A 17,935-nucleotide genomic window follows, 5' to 3' on the forward strand; every position below is an offset into this window, starting at 1 on the left:
AATGAAGCCATCTCAAATGCAATAAAAAGGAACCGCTTTGATGAGATAATGGCCTCAATTTATCTGATGGATAACTCAAAGGCCACAGACAACCCTTTCTACAAAGTGCAGCCCATCTTCAGTGCACTGAATGACACCTACAAGATTATGCCATTCACAAAACAGCTTTCAATTGATGAAAGTATGATACCCTATTATGGCAGGGATGGCTGCAAGCAGTTCATCAAACCATTTTGGTTTGGGTACAAGTTGTGGAGCCTTGCTTCACCCACAGGTTACATGTTTCACATGTGGGTCCTATTGTGGAGTCCACACACATCTGCCTGAAACTGGCTTAGGACAGGTCCCAAGTGTAGTCCTTGGTCTGGCTGAACAAGCAGAAGTTCCTCCAGGATGCACATTTGTGCATGATAACCTTTTCGCCTCACTTAGCCTCATTGATGAAATGACCAAACGAGGTTATGGTTCCCTTGGCACACTGAGACGGTGCCGTCTGCATGACATCCCTTTCACAGGCGTGAAGGCTTTTGAAAGAATGCCTCGTGGAAGCACAGAGGGTTTTACAGAGGGAGAGAAGTTACTGGTGGAAGGATAACAGTGCTGTAACCATGGCAACCAATGCCGTAGAAAGTTATTCAGAGGGTTAAGCATCCAGGTGGAGAAAAGAGAAAAAAGCCACAGCCTCTGTGTTTCCTTACATATAATCAAAAAATGGGTGGCGTGGATCTGCATGATCTTCATGTGTCAAGATATAGATCTGCAATAAGGTCAAAGAAGTGGTGGTGGCCAATCTTGGCCTGGTCTCTTCACAGTGCAACGGTGAATAGCTGGCTGTTCTTCAGAGAAGTTGTTGACAGTGATTATGACCTCCTGACCTTTCAACGGGTTTTGTCCATGGATCTGCTCAAGAGATATGGAAAACAAACTTTTGGGCAAGGCAGAAGATCTGCAATTGTGAAACCTCTGGATCCAACAAGAGGTGATGGGAAACATCACTGGCCTGTAAACACGGGAAAACGTTACCAAAGTTGCAGACGGTGCTACAACCGCACTGTGTATGGATGTGAGAAGTGTGATGTACCACTCCACATTGAGTGCTTCAAGATTTTTCATGGAGAATGAAATCTAACCGATAAGCTGTTGAGCTGTGCTTTGCTCCTGTGTCACATACATCAAATTTATTGGTTCATTAACATATTTAGATTTTTGTCACTAATAGTGCGCTTTCAGTATGCACTGTTTTTATATCTTTTGCACTGTTTTTGAGGTACAGTAAATACTTCCCTGCACTGATTTGTGTTTCTGCTGAACACTGTGCACTCATCTTCTGGCTTTGATGTTAGTGGTCAGTAGATGTGAAGTCAATTTAAGCTACTGCTACAATTCATTTATTTTATTTTTATAAACTAATATTAGTTCTTATTTTGTAAGTTCAAACACTCTTAGCTGTATGGTTATTTAACTGTTTTATGAGACTATGAAATACAGTAATTGTGTTGCTGTCCTTGTTAGTTCCTTTCAGTATGCATTGACATGATATCTAATAAAGTTGTAAACACATGTGTAACAATGCCTAGTTAGAACATGTTACTCATGTTACTCACTAACATAACCAACATGAAATGAAAATAAAATAATACATAGTATGTGTTAGGGAGGTCTAAGGAGTGAAATACATGCACTTATTTTGCAGGGAAAAATTTGGGATTAAATGGGTTAACAGGCATACCCATACCATGTAGTACCTATAGTTTTACATAATTCAAATACAGTTACCCAGCATCCAAATCAGGCCATAGATTGTAGTTGGAAAGACTTCATGGACATCACAAATGTTCCCACTGGCTGTGCACAGTCATTGTCAGTTTCATCCTGTGAAACTTGTGTCAGTCCATCCCATTCTTTAGCTCTGCCACCCCAATGTCAGCAGCCCTACTTTCCACAGCATCTTGTCCACACTAGGAATCCGTTTTTCCATGAAGTCCCACAGTCGTTCGTCCACATGAAGCTGATCCAGAGTTGACTCACGATGAGAATTAGAAATTCCTGAGCACCTCATGCACTGAAGTCTGCTCCACCAACGTGTGATACAGACACAAAGGTGAAAAGTATTTTGAAAAAAACTTGATTACATTTTAAGACAGCAGGGGGTGGTAGATGTGTTAGAAACTGAATGTCCCCTCACAGGCTATGTTTTGCATTCGTTTTGAAATTCAAATTAAAATCTGAATAAGCAACTCTTCAGCCTACCTTGGCTGAATTATCACTATGTGTGGATGGTATACATATCTGTTCAGCTCTTCCTTGTAGATGTGCTCCAGAATATTAATACCTGGCACCCCTCTCCACTGAGGCAGGTGAAACTTCCCACTTGGCTCAAATATCTTCCTGGGAAAGATGTGGTTCTCCATGAGGAACTCTACTACCTACAGAATACGATTATAAAAATTTAAGTATTTATGTCACCTTTGTCTTTTATAAATGCATGCCAAGAATAACCTATGTTTGGATGCAATCAAGGGTGACCACTGGTGAAAGTAATAGAGGGAGGGACCTCCTCGGAATATGTTCCCAAAAGTGTGCGGGATCAGTATGGGCGGCCGTAATGAGAGTGGGTCGTCCAATAACTTGAAGGTTGGCGGTTCAATCCCCACTCTCACCGCTCAAAAAGATTGGTGACAGCTGAGGGGTGGCAGTTCACCTCCTTGTCACGGCTGAGGTGCCCTTGAGCAAGGTACCGTACCCTCCCCGGGTGCTGGGAATGGCTGCCCACCGCTCCAGTGTATGGCATCTGTCTCTATGAGTATGTGACCTGTGCATGTGTGTGTCAACAGGTGCCAACCTGGATGAGTTAAAAGCGGAGGACAAATTTCATGTGTATGCATGTATGCATGACAAATAAATCAGATCTTGAAGGTTTTGATCACTTTCCCTCAAATTGTTAGTCTCTCAATTATAATGATGGTGTGCCCATATCTGTCAGTGGTGGGAGACACCATCTGCCTGCTTGATCCTCAGACCACAGAGGACATCCCTAACCCATGAGTAGTTGAATTCTATTTCATTTTCTTTCTATGGAAATTCTCTGCATCTCATGCATCCCTATGATCTCCTACTTCAACAACTGCAGTAATTCTCTGTTTACAGTTTGATGACCCCTGAGGGACCATCAAACTTTGACTGAGGGACAGGGAAAGAGGAAGAGAAAAGAAAGAAGAAACAGAACAAAAAGGGAAAGAAAAAACAGGCGACCAGCTGCTACACCTGCACAAACAAAACAGAAGACAATCCACGGCCTTTGTGGGGAATCCAGCCTTAGCATCAGCTGGAGCACCTGAAAGCAGACAAGCAGAGAAAAAAAACAAACACACAAAGAAACAAAAACAAGCACTGGCAATCGCATGCAACACAACTGTGGATATAGATGACCTCAAACCACAGAATAACACATCAACTGCTTGGCGAGCATACTACTGGGCTAATGAATGTGTGTGTGTGTGTGTGCGCGCGCATAAACATGCAATACACATGGCACAGGTCCTACATGATAACCATGCATAGTTATGAGTGTATAAGTGTATAGGGCCACTATCCACAATCAATTTAAGATCAATTTAAGATGGCTCTGTCAGAATTCAGCCATGGTGCCTGAGAATGTTAAGCAATGAACCTGGATTTAATCTGTCCAAAGGTCATTTCTAGCCCTTGTTTTAGCATGTTCATGATTGAATACCCTCTCCGCCCTTGTTCCTGGATCAGGATATGGCGTGAGGAGGTGCGGCCAGCATGTATAGCCTCTGTCCCCAAGCATGATACCATTGAACTCTCCTGCAGAATAAGAGAAATGCTGGTTGGATATACATGCATTAAGACTTGGCAATTTGATGCAATATGTGCCTTATATGACTATATCTATAATAAAGTATGATGAGCACTTTAAATTCCTTAAGATGACCTCTACACCTGACCTCTCATTAGATTACTAAAATGATGCCTATGCTATGTACACCTTACTTCAAAAGTACACTCTTTCGAGTAAGTAAATTTTTTGTGCAAACCTCTGTGCCAGTGAGGATGCTCGGGAGATCCTGGAATCATGAACTGATCCCGTCAATTTAGCCTCAATGTTGGAACTTAAATTACCTCCATCACAGATCATCTGTATGCGTGGAGGATAGGAGTCATTGATTAGGTACTTGGTTTCACAGGGCATTAATGTAACATTGCTCAGCATTTCTCAAAGGGGTTGATGTGATGTTTTTCCAAATGAGAAATCAGAGTCTATGGACAATTATTCCCAATACGTACCTGTAGATTTAGGCAATGGAAAGATTTTCGGTTTACGTTGTCAGCCTCCACAGGTCCAGCAGGGGCCTGGATGTGTACATGTGTACAGTCTAGTGCACCGATAACTTTGGGGAAGCCTGAGGGAGATGATGAACTGAATGCAAATACGTCAGCCAGTAGGTTGTTTTACATTATCGGCTCTTGAAAATGTGGAGCAGCAGCCTGAAAGGACCTGTCCACCATTTCTCTGAGTCTGATCCTGGGTGGGTGTAGGTCGGGTGTTTGTGAAATGTGGGACGGAGATGTAATAAGGTATCAATTAGTTTAAAGGAATAGCATGTTCTTTTTCATTTAATTTCATGTTCAGTACTTGTATAGTTGCACTGGCGCTGACTGATTTATTTATTGATTTTTCGAGACCACAATTTTTTTTGTTTTGTTTTTCATAAAAGACGTGAGTTGTGGGAGTGCGGAATTCTAACAGGTGGAATTTTCTTTCAGGAGTCTGTTTCAGCCGGTAGCACATTCTTTGAGACACAGCTGAGTTAAGGTTGAACGTAAGCCTGCCCAGGAGCAGGCTAGTTAAGCAGCATAAACTACCATGTTTACTCAGCTGACATTCAAATAAGCCACGTTGGTGGAACGGAACTCTGACAGAGAAGAGCTGAAGTGCGTACAGAAGGAACTCAAGGTCCGCTGAGAGAGGAAAAGGAGGAATACAGAAGGAAGGTGGAACAGAAGCTTCAGCGGAACAACATGAGGGAGGTCTGGGATGGCATGATAACCATCACAGGCTGCAAGAAGGGCAGCAGCACAGACGAGGGGGATGCTGGGAGTGCAAACCAGCTAAACCTGTTTTTTAACAGGTTTAACTGGTACCTCAGACGGCAGAGCACCCCCACCCGCCACACCCACGAACAGTTCAACCCCCCTCCCACCACAACAGACATTTCAACCCCTGAGGGTGGACTCACACCTGGTTAGATGGATTACAGACTACCTCACAGAGAGACAACAGTACGTCAGACTGACACTGACACTCTGGTTCGTTCGTTCGATCGATCGATCTATCTATCTATCTATCTATCTATCTATCTATCTATCTATCTATCTATCTATCTATCTATCTATCTATCTATCTATCTATCTATCTATCTATCTATCTATCTATCTATCTATCTATCTATCTATCTATCTATCTATCTATCTATCCATCTATCCATCTATCTATTTAAATGAGCCAGACTTATCGAGATAAGCTAGGCTTTCCCTTAATCCAGCTTTGTGGAACACCCCTCAGGAAACTTCACTTACTCATGTGAAAACACAGGTTGAGACACCATATTGTTTGTACGAGGCACAGAACAGAAAGGATGGGTGGTGGCTGCACAGGCGATTGTGGGCTGCCGTCTACCTGATCTGGACTCTGTTTACACCTCCAGAGTCCAGAGGACGCATTGCTAAGAATCCCACTAACCCTTGGCAACAGACTGTTTGTACCGCTGCCATCAGGAAAGCGGTACATAAACATTAAAATACAGAACTCCACTTGAAGATGTCATGTTTTGAGTTTAGTTTTTTCTTGCTTTCAGGTTTTTAGGTTAATATCTGGTCATGCTTTTTCCCCTGTCACTTAGTTTCACTCAAGTCACCTGTTTTCGTTCACAGCTGCACACCATCACTAATCAGCTCCCCACAGTATTTAGTTTCCAGGTTACTCTTAGTCATTGCAGAATACTCACCTCACATGCTATGGTTGCAGTCATATTTGCTCATGTAAAGCTCTTGTTTTGTGTTTATTTAGAATGAATTTCCCCCTTATATTTCAAGAGTGAATTTCCTTTGTTTCATGTCTTGCTTGCCTTACTCTTCCTGCTATGTCTTATTTGTTGCTAGCTGCATCCCTTCTGCCCCCGAGAGTAAACATACTCTAGTCACTCCCTCTTTGTAAATCTGCCTGGTTCATTTGCTTGCGTTTACCCTAAAATCTTCTTCTATTTGGCTTTTCCGGCTCATGAGACTTGTCACTTCTGTGACTCTATTTTTGTTCACTTAATTACCTTAAATGACTTTAACTATCTAGTCTTGTGGGAATGCAAATCCAAGGGAGTAAATAATCTTTTAGCTCCTTGAAAAAGGGCTTTTAGGTTCCAAGTGCTGTTGGTCAAAATGTCCCACTAAATACAAATGAATTGTTTTGAGCTGCTCATTTTCATAGTGAGATATAGAATGGCGAGTTGGAGAGGGGAGTGTGTGTATATTTGGACCTCCCCAGTGAATGCATATCTCTGACTCGCTTTACTCAGCATCATCCCCTCTGAGATTTTGTCTGTTGCACACGGCCGTGACAACGAGCGGTGGCCCCGAGGGTCAAAACACAACAACATTTCAGAAAACACAACGAAATTTCAGAAAACAGGAAAAAATTTGGCAACCCTAATCACTTGATCATCAAAGGACGGAGTGAATACATATGTATACACTACTTTCCTTTTTTTTTTTGCACCTTGCCAATGAGAAAACCGTGAATCATTGCCTCACTGACTTTTCTAAAAATTGGACTAATTTGAGGAAAAGATTCCTGACTAATTTGGACCAAGTTGTGTGGAAACACAAGAATATAGAATACTTAAATATAAAGATAAATACATAAATACAAATCAGATCCATAACTTCAAAAGATACATTATTACAAAAAAATTTCAAACATTTTGATCATGCTTGTGCAAAGCGCAGCATACAGCTGTGTTGCTTGTACGCTTTATGCTGTCTCCCGCTGTATTAAATCTCAAACAAATCAATTTTGAATCCAGGTTGTTAGGTAACAAGAGAGAGAGAGAAAAAGCCAAAATGGGTTCAGTCTTTCATACAGCACAGTATCGGTGTCTCAGTGGATCACAATCTCAGTCTATATGACAGTCTTCGAGTTTCACTGAGGTTAAAACCCAAATGCAGGACTTTCGGAGGGAGGAGGCGAAGAAAGGCAGAGATGGTCTTGGTGGCTTTATTGAAAGAACTGAAGGTGCTGCCTAAGCATGACAAGCAAAAACTAATAAAGGTAAGTAACTAAAACAAAACAAAAGAGGAAACAACAGAAGAACTGACCGACTCAATAACAGTCAACAAAGTAAAGCTAGTAAAAATGAACCAAAGGACAGAGTATCACAAAAATAATACAGAAAACACCAAGAACAAAAGGAAAACCAGCACATAAGAAACACAAAAACCCACGAACCATGAGTCCCGAGATGGCTATCTGCAGACATTGCCAGATGCTAAATGAGGCTTCATCTGTGAGGCAGGAATGATCACAATAATGTTAAAATTCTGTTTCTGTTTCTGATGAAAAACAACTGGGACGAACACAATGCGGTTGTAATATATGTGCATTTCCTGATAGTCCTGTTACAGAGCACTAAGGAAGATGTCTGGAGTATGTAAACATGTTTCAATAGTTTTCATTTTAGGAATCAACCACAGCTTCTGTCTCCTCAGATTCACAGCCTGCACAGAGCAGAGGGAGAAGTGATCAGGACTGCTTTCATATCCGGAAATTAAACCAGCATCTCAGCAACTTGATCAACAAACAGGGTATCCGTGGGGTATTAAAAAGTCTTAAAACGTCTAAAATCAGAAAATTAGGCCAATTTTTACTCTCCTGCTGGAACTCCTGGGAAAACTCCAGCATCACACAACAATATCGGGCCCTATACCAACACTGAACAGAGGAATTGAAAGTTTTAGTAGACTCCTTAGCTTTAACACGTGGTTAACAACAGCTTGTTCTGCCTGTTATAATTGGCTTTGATCTTAGACATTATAAATTCATATTCTGTATTTTACTAAATAACCTCTGTTCCTAGCTGGTACTTTTCCATTCTGCTCATACTGCACAATCGATGACCTTAAAAGGGTCCAAGACCTTAGAATGACATAAACAACTGGGTTAGACAAAACATCTCTTTTAGGGCAGATAGGTCTGGTACATTAGATCCACGCCTAAAAACAGCACACACACACACACATTGTTTATCACATCCAAAGAACACAACAAGGACAGCGGTTGGCCTGATCATGCCACTGAAGACTGGCCAATTATACTCTGACAAGTGTGAAAACAACTTCTGTGAGATAAAGCTGAATATAAATATGACATGTTTCCGGATATCGGGGCTCGGCCTGACGGATTTCCTACGGGAGCTCTGGCACTCCGAGTCCAGCGCTGCCATATACTTTACTTGTGACCACTAATAAATAGTTTTTTAATAAACGATTTCTCCAGCTTATTCTTGAGCTTCCAATGAAAAAATCGGGCTAACATGCCCATAAAGTACACTTGACAATTTGAACATTTTCTGGAACTGTAGTAGCCGCTTTAAATCAGATGGGATCCACCCAAACCCGAGGGGCTCCCGGCTGCTTAATGCAAACATAAGATATGGGCTCCAGAATCTCGCTATCTACAAGCCAAGGTCAGTAGACAAAATAAGAGCAAACGAAATGGACAACAACTGCGATTGTAAGCGAGTGTCATCCATTTTCTCTGATACTCCTTGAAAAGCCTTGAAAAGTTGTCCTTATGTGACAGCCAACGAGGCCAGTCTTTCAATATGTGTGTGAGGGATAGACCAACAACTCCAGCCTATTTTTTACTCCCCTGTATCCTCTGTTTGACATACCGAAAACCATGCTGTGTCACAAATACCAGTCATATTAAATAGTCGGCGGCATGGCCACAGACAAATTATTCACCTTAATACTAACTCCCGTTCAAGCGATCTGATTCGTGTTGAGATTACCTCCAGACCTACACAGAAGGCTGTTTGTGAAACCATTAAAGCAGCACTACTTAACATCAGGTCACTAGGGAATAAATCATTTTTAGTAATTGATTTTATCACATCACATAATCTTGACTTTTTATTCCTAACCGAAACTTGGTTAGATAACAAAATAGTGCAGCTATTGTGACTGAGGGCTACCCCTAATTTTAATACTTTCAATGTCAGCCATGATGGAAAAAAAGGTGGCGGAGTAGCTGCTCTCTATAGAAACAATTTTCAGTGCAAGCAGGTGCACTTCGGAGGGTTTGCCTCCTTTGAATACCTTTCATTCCTCTTAAAGCATTCTCAACAAATTTTATTTATAATTATGTTTATATTTAAAATTAATTTGCTGATCTACAAATCCCTAAATGGTTTGGGCCCCAAAGCATCATTCAGACATTGTGCTGCTTATTTCTGGAACAAACTCCCTGAAACACTTAGATGTGCCCCAAATGTTGCTACTTTTAAATCAAGGCTCAAATAGTTTTGTCAGGCCTTTGAAATGTGATGATGGGTGCCAATGGTTAGAGTTACAGATACTCTTGAGTGTATATTATCTCCTTTTTACTTGTCTTATCCTTTTTTTTTTTTTTTTTACCAAAGCATTTTATTAATTCTATCCTGCACTACTTCTGGTTTCCGGCTGTTACAGAAGGTTTTATTGTCTTGCTTTGTTTTACTTGTCTTTGCACGTTTTTATCTTTTCATCTTTTTATCCTTTCACTCTGTTATTTATTTTCCTGCTATGTAAATCACATTGAGTTGCACTTGTGTATGAAATAAAATGACCTTGACTTGCCTAAAATCCAATCATTTGAATTTAAAGTCTTAAAATGTCTAAAATTATCTTAAAATTTCATAAAATGTCTTAAATACGATTTTGAAAGGTCTTAAAAATGTATGAACGTTACTTTTATTTCACGCACCCGGAATGTGTTCACACCCAGGCAGGTGTCTCTCGTCCGTGTGCGCCGTTACCAACACACGTAAACTCAGATCTGACTACATGTATTCTCTGTCATAGCGACAAGCTGCTGTTGCATATAAGCGACGTCCCGTGTCCCGTTAACGGTGTATTTTCCTCTGGATTCCGCGCAGGATGATGCTAGTACACGATGTAAAATCACGTTACTGTGCACCACGTCACCTAATGTTACTGTAATTACTGTATTTTCATGTCTCCATTAATATGGCCCTTCAATGTTAATATGGGGGGGCTCATCTCCAATAGTTAACAGGAACAAATATTAGTTCACAATAGAGAGGCTCCTGGTGTCTTTAGTTGGGTTAAACATTTTGTATTCCAAAGTAAAAATCCTATACTTTACAAGTAATCCGAGATTCCTTCATGCCTCTTGTTCTTTTTTGCCAGTATGGTTGTGAAATGGGTCTTAAATTGTATTCATTCTGGTCTTAAAAAAGTCTTAAAAAGTCTTTAATGTGACTTGTTGAAACTTGCAGAGACTCTGAACAAAGCCAAGTGAAGCAAAACCAGTAGAACAAGAGGGATCAGTTATTACTCACCGATAGCAACAATGAATCTAACTCTGCATCACTCTGTGCTCTCTGTCCAGCAGTAAAATCCAATGTGATGTTTATTCTTGTTCCACGTCTTGCCTGTATACTTTATTTCTTCTTCCTCAGAGCAGTCATGGGTCTCTCGGCCCAATTTTTTCTTTTTAAACTGGGTGTTTTATGGAGAAAGTGTCCTCTTATCTAGTTGCTGGTACATTATGTGGTACTGTAAAGTAAAAGAGTGCTGTTCTGGGCATGACACCAGAATTTTGAAGTGTGAAATTTCAGCCTTTGGGCACTTCAGGGCAGTTTCAGGCCAGAGAATGTAACACAGCTCAATATAAAACAAGTCAGCAAGATACAGTTTTCAAGTTCACATGATATCTAGTCTTACTTCAACTGTATCGAATACATTGTTAAGTTTTAAACAAAATTAAAAAAGAAAATGTTTTCAGATGAAATAGATTGGAACCCTAACCCAGATTGGAACTTTGAAAAATTCAAAACTAAACTAAATCCATAGTTTCTCACGATTGAACTGTACAGCAACATTGGATTGAGGGTGAAACCTTTGAAACAGACCAGTTCTGTCACAACTTACGTTCTGTTTCATGTCTTGTTTCATGATTTTCTGTTTTATTTTGAAAATATCACTGACTTTCCCCTCTCGTTTCAGGTACCTTGCTCTTCCTCCTTCTCCCTAGGAAAAGCCTGCTACCCTGTAGGTTTTTCAGTCTTGTGCCACAGACCGTGTATTTTCCTGAGAAAATGGCAGATACAGTCTGCTGGAGGAGTTGCCTGTGCCTGTATGAACTGCCCAATGAGAATGGGACAAAGAGAAAACATGTTAAAAAAAATCTAAACTTGACCAACATGCCCTCCCATAAATGTGGTGTCTCCCAGATACATGGTTATACAGGTGTTAGTCTTCAAATTTGTTTAGGGGCAATCCCTAAACCGATCTCCTGTTCTTTATCTCAGATTTGAGAGGAATTATTGCTAGTGTGAGAGCTGTCTCTCCCAGGAGAAGACACCCATCTGTGTCACTTTGCCCCGGTCAGCCAGAACAGCAAGCCAGGGAAACTCTGCTGCCGGAAGGCTATCTGCCCCTGTCTGATAATTCAAACATGAATTATGTACAAATTCTCAGACATACCTGCTTGTAATCACTGTGTCTCTCTGGTAAGTGGCTTGAACAGTATACTCTGTAATTAGTTTCTTTGTAAAAAAATGTTATGAGTATGAATTTGTCAAACTCTTTCTTGAAAAAAATAAAATAAAATACTGCAGACCTGTGAACATTGAGGAACTTTTGATGGGACAAAAAAATAAACTGAGTTCACTCCTGCTGTAGTTTAATATCTTTCAATAAGACAGGAAGCTTTACAGGATCTGATTTCATACAATCACAGTCATAAACAGAACATGTCACGTCTGCCATTTAGCGACCATCTCGCTGGTGCCATCTTCTTCTATAGCTTGCAAGTACCCGACACAGGTTGTACAGCCCCACCCAGGAAGTAGTCAGGATTAGTCAGTGTTGGTTCCTTCAAATAGTCTAAAAACAGTAGAACATTCAATCTGTCAGACCTAGCCTTTCTGAGGCTAAGGGCAATGCTCTGCATCCATATGCAAATTAAGTAGATACATAAATAGATTAAAAAAAAAAAAAAAAGAGATCACCAATAAATCTGTCAGTTCATGATCACTTTGTAGAATGAGAAAACCATAGATTGTTACCCTTGTAACTTTCTCATAAATTAACACCATTTGAGAAAAAGATTCCAGACAGATAGAGACTATCATTAGGCTGTTTGATAAAAAAAAAAAAATCAAAGCTTCACATATGATTACATTAACCCCTGGCATTTAAAGAAACAATACAATACAACAATACTTCAAGGAACAATACAAAAAGACATACCCAAGATCTTTAGAAGTACCGTGAAAACAAATGTTGGTCAATAAATCTTCCTGAGCTTTAAGTGCAGCATACATATCAAAAACAGTGTTCCAGTGAAACAATATGTGCATTGCATGATATGCAAGAGGAGCGGGAGAGTCCAGAACACTTGGATTATAAATATTTCGTCATAAAAAAATCATGGGAGACCATATGATTATGAAATATTATATGAGCAATAATTTATTATATCAAGAAACTCCAAAAAACACCATATGAACATGATTTTAAGTGCAAGGGGGAATTCACTGTCATTCACTTAAAAGTGGGGTGAGGTGACGAGCACTTCATAATGATTCTATTGCTTGGCTGTTGACAGTTGAGCAGGGCTTGGATTATAGTGGCAGTGGCTACGCAGTCACCAGAAATGCACATTCACCGTCAGGTTCAATCTGTTCAGTTAGGATAAGCACATTCTCTCTGCCACTCTTATGGAAGTAGCCCCACTTTCGTCAGCACCTTGTTCACATTGTGAATCAGTTTTTCCTGAAAGTCCCAGAGTCGTTTGTCCACCACAAGCTGATCTATCGTTAACGATCCACGCAGGGGGACACGAACATGAATGATCCGACACACTTCTGGTGGAACTTTGTACCGTTGTCCAAGATTCTTGATAATTTCATGCACTGAAGTCTGCTCCACCAACCTGTGATGCAGATGCAGAGGTGAGTTTAGTGCAGTTTGTGTTTAGATTTTTGTTCCTCATCGGGTTGTGTAGCCAGATAATAATTTAGACTAAAATTTAGTATCTACATAGAAATTCATTTGCAATGGCGTCAATACCAGTTTTGCCCTCTTTGCCACCCACGCTGGTGACAACTTCATCCACAACATCTGCTGGCAGGCACAGCCCCTCCCTAAACTAGCAGCTGATATCCGCTGGATATTGTCATTTAACATAGTTTTAATTTATGTAAACATCATTTTACTTTAGTATTAATAGTATCTTATTAAAAACCTAAAGTGGTATTTAAGAAGAAATAGTACAACATATAATTAAGTCAAATAAACCAGTGAATGTGTTCTAGGGAGTAACTCTTCGGCCTACCTTGGCTGAACTATTATTTTGTGTGGGTGGTATATCGTTCTGTCGGGGTCTTCCTTGTAGATGTGCTCTAGAATATTAACACCGGGCACCCTGCTCCACTCACTCAGGTGAAACCTCTCACTTGGCTCAAAGTGATTCCAGGGAAAAATGTGGTTCTCGATGAGGAACTCTCCTACCTACAGAATGTGAATACAGTTTGGAAAGAGAATGCATACAGAATGTAGACACACCAATCAGCTATATCATTAAAACCACTGGCAGGTAAATTAACACAGTTCATTTTGTTACAATGCAATGTTCTGCTGGGATAATCTGCAAATGCACACGGATGGTATTGTGGCACTTACCACCTAACTAAACATTATAACACTTTACAGGAGATAAAAGAACACAACAAATAATCTGAGGTGTTCCCCTGGCCTCCAAACTCCCAAGATGCTTATTTGATAGGGTTTGACAGCGATCATGAAAAGCAAGCCCAAACAACAAAGACCCCACAGGTTCCAAAGGATATATTGCTAAAATCCCAGTACCAGGGGCTCCAGGACACCTTCAGGTGTTCTTTGTTTGCGCTCTGACTGCTCATAGCACCTGTGGCTGCAGGAGGAGGCTAACTCAGTATTAGGCTGGTGGTTGTGATATTATGGCTGATTGGTATAAACATCTATCAATTTTTTATCAAAGATTTGTCACATTTTTCTTTTACAAATGCATGCCCAGAACAACCTACGTTTGGATGCTGTTGTTGCAGCATGTTCATCAGAGACGTCAGGTTTTCGTGTTGGTATGGCATTATGATCTCATCTATGTCATTCAGCAGGACATAGCGTGAGCGATGCATGGATCTGTAAATGCATTCGTTAAGTGTAGCGAGCTGGCCAAAGTAGTGCACATCCCCTCCATGTTTTGAGTGAAGCCAGCCATGAGATGGATTCAGATGCTCACTGATGGGCCAAGGAACTATTTCCACAAAGCCCTCCTGGCTGTAACTCTGCAAAAGGTGGCTGAGGTCTGGGCCACAGCTGGTTTTATAGATCACCACTCTGTCCACTCCAAGCAACCTTGAACAAAAAGATTGATTTATTCATTTATCCCAAAATAAGTTCAAATATGTTTGACTAACTTAGGTTATCACTAGGTATAAAATAGATACATAGATCTCTTTCTGCAGAATGACCTACAAGCGAAGAACAAATATGAGTTTCAGTGCAGTAAGAAACTGTCGTCTATACATTAAATGCTTAATTCAAATAATTGTTAAATGACAATAGTACAAGCAGAGTAGGTGCAGCTGTACAAAGCATGTGATTATTAATGCATGTTAGAGTCTAGAAAGAGTTGAGTCAAGAGATTCTTGGTAGGTAAAGGGGGATCTCTATACAAATATATCATTATGTTAATCTGCAGAATCTGTGACAAGGGAGAAGATTTTGTAAACTGGAAGCTTTTCTTTATTTTAGAAAAAAATGTTTTTCTGTTTTTCTCTTGGAATGTAGACTTGTAGAGATGTACTTAAAATGGATCAAAAGTGCTATCGAGAGAACAATGGTGACCACAGTCAAAAAGCAACCTGTAAATACCCCCCCCCCCCCCCCAACCACATCCTAATCACACAGTTCTTTTTCTGTACACCGACTGCAAGATCTCACTTTGTGACCATCCCTCTAATATACTATCATGCAATACAGAAACTATGACACAAATATACCATTTGGAAAGGGCATATTCAATATTTCTATATCTAATCTAATATATTTAATATCAACACTGCTTTTTCCACAAGGTCAACATGTTGATTTAAAGTGTTGTTTGCTGACCTGTACATCTCCAGAGCCTGCGTATACTGAAGCACGTTGTTGTAGTCCCCAAATAGGTTAGAGATGCAGACAGTCAAGTCAAAACGTCTCTCCTCTTTTTCGTTGGTCTTCTTGTTTCTAATAGGAAGCCAGGACTGGTTAAATGGCCTCTCTGTGGTGGGCTGAGTCAGAAGAGTGACATGTGTTGCATTGCAGCTCTGAGGAATCTGACAAAGGACGTCGGTGGTACAGTAGGGGAATCCAAAGTGATCTGAATGTGTTAAGATCCTTGCAGGAGTTGTTTTACTTAACTGGTCTGAACAGCAAAAAAGGCAGTGAAGAGGTTGGATGGAGTCTCTTTTAAATATGCCAATGATGCGTACATCAAAACCCTTCACTCTCTGGTCCATGAAGGCTGACACCAGTAAGTGCGCTGTGTTTTTGAGTGGGGTGATGGTCTCCTCAGAGATCAATAATGGGCAAGGAGCTGGAGCCCGTAAAGGCTTTGGGATGGGTTTGTTCATGCTGGGTCTTCTCACATTTAAGAGGAGGATGAACGAAGTGGTGATGAGCAAGAGAAGTAAGAAGTAACTTTGTCTTTTCATTTCAACCTGAAAAAGGAAGAGATTAAACATTAACACATGAAATGCCGCATCCAACTGTGAGCAGAGCATAAAATGGTAACTGCACTGGTAAAAATCTACATGGTTGTTGTATATTGTCCACTAGGACAACTCAGTGACTTTCTAGATGAACTATTCCTAGTTGATTTAAGAGCTCTCTTGCAGAGTTAAAGTCAGATAAACAAACAGAGCATTTAAAATAGTTGATCCTTTAATTGAAAAAAACTGCCTGAACAAAAAAATTTCTACAAATTGGGACTTTATGATTTCCACCTGAAGCAGGTCTGAGACCAGACAGTCGGAACATATGACATATGTGAAAATATCAGGACTTAACAGCAAGGTCAGACAATCAGATGTCAGACAGTTTCTTACCATCTTAAAGCAGTAATGCTACTCACTTCTCCAATGAAGAACTAAGAGAAGTAGAAAAGATGTTTAGAATTAGACATAAACTCGGTTGAGTCTATCGCCCAGCTTCATGAGGACTAGTGGAAAGAGCAAATAGAACCATCAAAAAGGCCTAACAGAAGTCTGTGCAGACACACAGTTAACCTGGGCTGAAGCTCTCCGTATTGTGTTGACCTATGGTTTACTCCAAATGCCACCATGAATGTTGTCATGTTGTCCCACATGAGGTCATGGCAGGGAGAAAACGCCCTGTCTATTTACAACTGCACCAACAGACTCACCTGTTGTACCACAGTATGGAAACTGGTGTGAATGTGAAACAACTGAATAACACGGTGATGAGGATATCTCAACAGGTTACAGAAATACAGAAACAGGTTACAGAAAGGAACAGGACCACGACACTTCACCTGTTGAAGTAGGAAACTGGGTCCTAAGGAAAGTCAACAAACTTAACTGATCCTCTCCTCTATGGACAGGACGCAGAAGAAGCTACATCCCATTGTGTAAAGGGATGGTTGACAGAAGACAGACTGAATAACTGAATCCACAAGACTCACTGTACTCAGGCTCAATATCCTACCAAAAGAACATTAACTGAGGTTTGGACTGACTTAGGAACCTCACCTACTGACAAAGACTAGATCACAGGGACTAAAACTCTATCAGAGACTGAACAGACCACTGACGATAAAACCAGTGAGAAAAACGCCACTTCGGAGACTAGACTGTAGTACCAAAGTAGCAGCAACAATAACTCATTTTCATACCTCTCCTGTGTTGTGCAAGTCAGACATTAAAAGCTCAAGTGACAAAGAATTACAACAGTAATCTGGACACACCCTCTCTTCCCACCACTTCACACCAGGTGGCTAAAAGATCTCTGGAAAATGGCAACAGCCCACTTCAATTGCAATTCATTGAGAAGCAAGATGGTATGGTACAATCCAATCTGTGCTCAGTCATAACATGTGGGTCAAACGAAAAAGGATATGAATGGGATGAATTAAATGTTCTGTGAGAACAGTTTTAATCATGTGCTTCGGTTCATTCGAGAAGTTCCATGGGAGATGACCCAAGTTGTTTAATCTGGTGCACTTAATCAATCAATCAGACTTTATTTATATAGCACTTTTCATACAAGAAAATGTAGCTCAAAGTGCTTTACAAGAGAGAAGAAAATAAAACAAAGCAGTGAAACCCAAGGCCACATACAGACACTCAAACACACACACACTCATCTGTACGTACACATACACCTCCACCCACATACATATACATCCACACATACTGGAAGGAAGAAGTAAAGCTTGAGTAAAACATAATATACTGAAGGCAGAGCTGCACTAAGTAAGGAAAAGCACAGAGCTTTGAACTGCACGACTAAAGGCCTAGTTTATGTCAAAGTTAGCTAACATTCCAACTGCTAAAAGCAAAGAAAACTATAACAAAACAATATTAAGAAT

At 40.4% G+C, this 17,935-nt stretch overlaps 1 protein-coding gene across 1 annotated transcript; it reads right to left on the reverse strand.

Moving 5' to 3' along the window:
* Positions 1-12,893: 12,893 nt before the first annotated feature.
* LOC140270472 (beta-1,4-galactosyltransferase galt-1-like) lies at positions 12,894-15,979 on the reverse strand. The gene is made up of 4 exons (XM_072365627.1): positions 15,457-15,979; positions 14,366-14,700; positions 13,640-13,811; positions 12,894-13,237 (listed from the first exon to the last, which is right to left on the reverse strand). The coding sequence occupies exons 1-4, from the start codon at positions 15,957-15,959 to the stop codon at positions 13,021-13,023; spliced, it is 1,227 nt and encodes a 408-aa protein (XP_072221728.1). The 5' UTR covers positions 15,960-15,979; the 3' UTR covers positions 12,894-13,020.
* Positions 15,980-17,935: the final 1,956 nt, after the last annotated feature.

This window comes from Leuresthes tenuis, unplaced genomic scaffold, assembly GCF_036924035.1.
Source record: "Leuresthes tenuis unplaced genomic scaffold, fLeuTen1.0.hap1 SCAF_15, whole genome shotgun sequence".
Lineage (NCBI taxonomy): Eukaryota > Metazoa > Chordata > Actinopteri > Atheriniformes > Atherinopsidae > Leuresthes > Leuresthes tenuis.

Excerpts from the sequence above, each read along its gene's own strand:
- LOC140270472 (XM_072365627.1), bottom strand. The coding sequence starts at position 15,959 with ATGAACAAACCCATCCCAAAGCCTTTACGGGCTCCAGCTCCTTGCCCA. Across the intron at positions 14,701-15,456 it reads CAGGCTCTGGAGATGTACAG|GTTGCTTGGAGTGGACAGAG; the intron begins GTCAGCAAACAA and ends TTTTTGTTCAAG. Across the intron at positions 13,238-13,639 it reads AAAATAATAGTTCAGCCAAG|GTTGGTGGAGCAGACTTCAG; the intron begins GTAGGCCGAAGA and ends TCTGCATCACAG.